Genomic DNA, 3,772 nt, shown 5'->3' with positions numbered 1-3,772 from the left:
TCTACTCAATTTTTCGTAGCATTCGAAAGCTATTTCAAACTTGCGCAAAGCACTAGTTCAGTTGCTTTCATCTGAGAAATTGCTTTCCTAAATCTGTTGAATAACATCTTACTTGTATCAACTTACCCAGAATCTATTGAATACCTTTTTGGCTTGTATCAACACATCCTAAATCTGTTGAATACTTTTTTGGCTTGTATCAACTCATTTTGAATCTGTTGAATACCTTTTTTGCTTGTATCAATACATGCTAAATCTGTTGAATACCTTCTTGGCTTGTATAAACACATCCCAAATCTGTTGAATACCTTCTTGGCTTGTATCAACTCATTTTGAATCTGTTGAATACCTTTTTTGCTTGTATCAACTCATCCTAAATCTGTTGAATACCTTCTTGGCTTGTATCAACTCCAGACTCTCGCTGATTTTCTCCGCAGTGAAGCCCGAGCAGTCGTCAGGTTTGTCTCTGACGCTCTGTACGATAATAAATGAATATGATTTATTTTTTGATCGAAGATGACAAATTTCATTATAAAACTATATATTGGTTTACATATTCATCTATATATGATGGCAGAGACAAAATTACGTGTGTTATTTCAAATAAATTGTTCTTGTTTTATGTCATGTTGTTTGTCTTGTACTTGCGGCTTACTAGCTGTAGAATTCTTTAAATAATTCGAGTTATGCCGTTAGAATATTTTTTACTCAATCGGAACAAGTTTGTTGGAGGCAATTTAATTACACTAAATGTCAGTGCAATTTAAAAATTAAATAAACTCACAGTTCCGATTTAAAATGTAATTAGACCAAGTAACCAATTAATTAAAGCAAATCATAATAAGAATCTGCTTAATTGAACTAAATAATAATAAAATGAAGCTGTTAAGTTTTATGTTGGTTACCTTGCTTGGTGACGACAGCCCAACGACTGACATGAGTTTTTTGAACGTCCTGGCGCTGAAAATTTCCGCCAACTGAAATTTTGAAAAATTAATTACTTAATCATAAATTACATAGAAAGTAACCATAATCATAAAATAAAAATAATCATCATAAAATATTATAATAAATAAATATAAATAAATAAATAAAATATCATAATAATCATAAAATAAAATTAATCCGAAATTACTCAAATTACGTCGTGAATTTGGACACCTCACTGCGTGTATTTGATGGGAAAAAGTTGTAAATTACTTGTTCATGATGACAATACATTCGGTGATGAAGCAAATTACTTAAATGTCATATCATAATGAAAATGTGGAACGATTTGACAAAACAATATTAATTGATTTAATGTTAGGCTTTTTTAATATTTTTTAATATCAAAATTAATAATAAAATATTAAAATATTTTTTAATATTTTTATTTATTATTAAGCTCTTAATGAATATGAATAAATTCCTGTCATTTTCACAAACAATCAATTTTTGGATGAAAAATTTCATTCAATAACGAATAGATATTAAAAATCTATTATATACAAATCAATTGTGGATATTATGCATTTGTTCACTTACATACATCCAATAATGTTAACTATATTGTGTGGCATAAAAAAAAACAAGTTTTAGATAGCTTAGACAGGCAATGAAGATTGAAATTGCTAATGATGATTGAGAACAAGAGAATAATAATAAAATTATCAATGACGACAGTAGACCACGATAATATTAAAAAAATATGATTAATGATAATGAAAAAGATTATTGCGATACAAATTGTATATGATCACGATAATATTGATAATTATACGATTCTGTATTATGTGTTGATACGGGAAGGAGTGTTGATACACATCCGAGCACCTGCTGTGGCTTCTATATGATCGCGATAATATTGATAATTATACGATAATTATACGATTCTATGTAGTGTGTTGATACGAGAAGGAGAGTTGATACCTGTTGAGGCAGCCAGATGAGGCAGGGGATGAGTATCTTGTAGATATACACGGAGGGATCCAGCCACGACGCCTTGTGTTGGATCACTAGACGTGGCTGCTGATCCATCGTGATGGGAGGATACGTGTAGCCACTCATTTTTTCGTTGAGCTACTATTAGCTTATTGATAGAAATCTATTTCTGGAATTTGTAACCTGGGAAAATTATATGTTCAATTAGTAATTTATTATCGGGTATTATTTTTTTAGTTATTAATAATTATTACGCAGGACATACTTATTTTTGTTACACACGTTTTTGTTTGATATTAACAATATTATATGCGATTCAATGCACGACTAATTCTCTGATATTCGGAGACTAACTACTAAAACTTAAGCCTGAACTATATAATGAAGACTGACTATATACGTAAATAACTGAGTAGGAATATAAGAATATCTGTAGATTTTTATATCTGTAGCACCCCACTCAGTAAAAATTTTTTAGGGCGTTAAATGTGAGATTGCCTGCAAATATTCCCGGTTTCTACTCGTCTGGGACCCGATCGGTTAATAAAAACACCGTAAAGTTTTTATGTGCGTTTTTCCTACACCTCGGTACCCAAAAAACTCGACCCTATACAATATGAAGGTTCGTTTAGGCCAGGTTCAGGTTGTAGATGCCCCGCACCCTTGAACTTAGAGCCCTACATTTTCTCTGTGGGTCTTTTGAGGGTTGCAGTTACTTATTTTCATTGTTCCCTTCACCGAGATGTAACTTTTTTTGAGTTGTACAATAAACATTTATTGTTTATGTTCGTGAGTCTATTGTGGTCTCAGCTACAGCCTGAGAGGAACATAAATAGGGTAAAAGACATTAAATATTTTACATAAGTGTTCATTGTTTTGATTGGGCTAGGATTGTAAGGTTGCACAATACAAGTGTGTGGTTTAAAAATTGTATTTCTGACTGAAATTTACGTCACTCAATATTTCATAGGGGCAAGGGGCATGCAAGGCTTGCATGTATGTATACCTGATTACCGTTTTTTGAACTCGTAAGTGCAGCTCAACGGTAAACTGGTTTGACGATAAGTTCAGCTGAAGTCAAGGTGAATCCTGGAGGTTTAACCTGACTCATAATGACATACTTTGAAACATTAAATTATAATTTGACACAATTGAAGAAAGTTGTACAAGTTGTTTATGATAGGATCAAGTTATTATATTTTAGACCTGCTATACATTAAAATAGATGCACACACACGGCAGATCTATAAAAACCATAAATTTAGCTAAATAAAAATGGTTTGTTTTTAGAATATTGTTAAAAAAATGTGGAGGTGAAACAGTGTTAAGAAGCTCAAAATATAAGTTGATGTCTAGAAAATCTAATTGTTAACACTTTACTTCTATTGCCAATTCATTTTTGCCGATCGATTCTCTTCTCTGCTCCCTTCTATAGACAAATTTTGTACTTAATTTTTTGTCATATGCAATATTTTAACTTCGTTTAGAATATTGAGCAAAATTCTTTGCCCATCATAGCAACAGGGCAGTTTGCAACAGAATCAACATGGCAGTTTGCAGCAGAATCAAGAGGGCAGTTTGCAGCAGAAGCAACAGGGCAGGTTTATAGCAGAATCAACAGGGCAGGTTTACAGCAGAAACAACAGGGCAGGTTTGCAGCAGAAACAACAGGGCAGTTTACAGCAGAATCAACAGGGCAGGTTTGCAGCAGAATCAACAGTGCAGTTTGCAGCAGAATCAACAGGGCAGGTTTGCAACAGAAACAACAGGGCAGGTTTACAGCAGAAACAACAGGGCAGGTTTGCAGCAGAAGCAACAGGGCAGGTTTACAGCAGGATCAACAGGGCAG

General features: G+C 33.0%; 1 protein-coding gene across 1 annotated transcript; it reads right to left on the bottom strand.

Moving 5' to 3' along the window:
- Positions 1-242: 242 nt before the first annotated feature.
- Positions 243-2,108, bottom strand: LOC108680705. Its single transcript, XM_018169591.2, has 3 exons — positions 1,912-2,108; positions 906-977; positions 243-474 (listed from the first exon to the last, which is right to left on the bottom strand). Exons 1-3 carry the CDS (start codon positions 2,047-2,049, stop codon positions 364-366), a joined length of 321 nt encoding a protein of 106 aa, XP_018025080.1. The 5' UTR covers positions 2,050-2,108; the 3' UTR covers positions 243-363.
- Positions 2,109-3,772: the final 1,664 nt, after the last annotated feature.

Source organism: Hyalella azteca, unplaced genomic scaffold (assembly GCF_000764305.2).
Source record: "Hyalella azteca isolate HAZT.00-mixed unplaced genomic scaffold, Hazt_2.0.2 contig8450, whole genome shotgun sequence".
In the NCBI taxonomy this organism is placed as follows: Eukaryota; Metazoa; Arthropoda; class Malacostraca; order Amphipoda; family Hyalellidae; genus Hyalella; species Hyalella azteca.
This window is presented reverse-complemented; position numbering and strand designations above follow the sequence as displayed.

Excerpts from the sequence above, each read along its gene's own strand:
- LOC108680705 (XM_018169591.2), bottom strand. The coding sequence starts at position 2,049 with ATGAGTGGCTACACGTATCCTCCCATCACGATGGATCAGCAGCCACGT. Across the intron at positions 978-1,911 it reads TCATCTGGCTGCCTCAACAG|TTGGCGGAAATTTTCAGCGC; the intron begins GTATCAACTCTC and ends TCAAAATTTCAG. Across the intron at positions 475-905 it reads GGCTGTCGTCACCAAGCAAG|AGCGTCAGAGACAAACCTGA; the intron begins GTAACCAACATA and ends ATTATCGTACAG.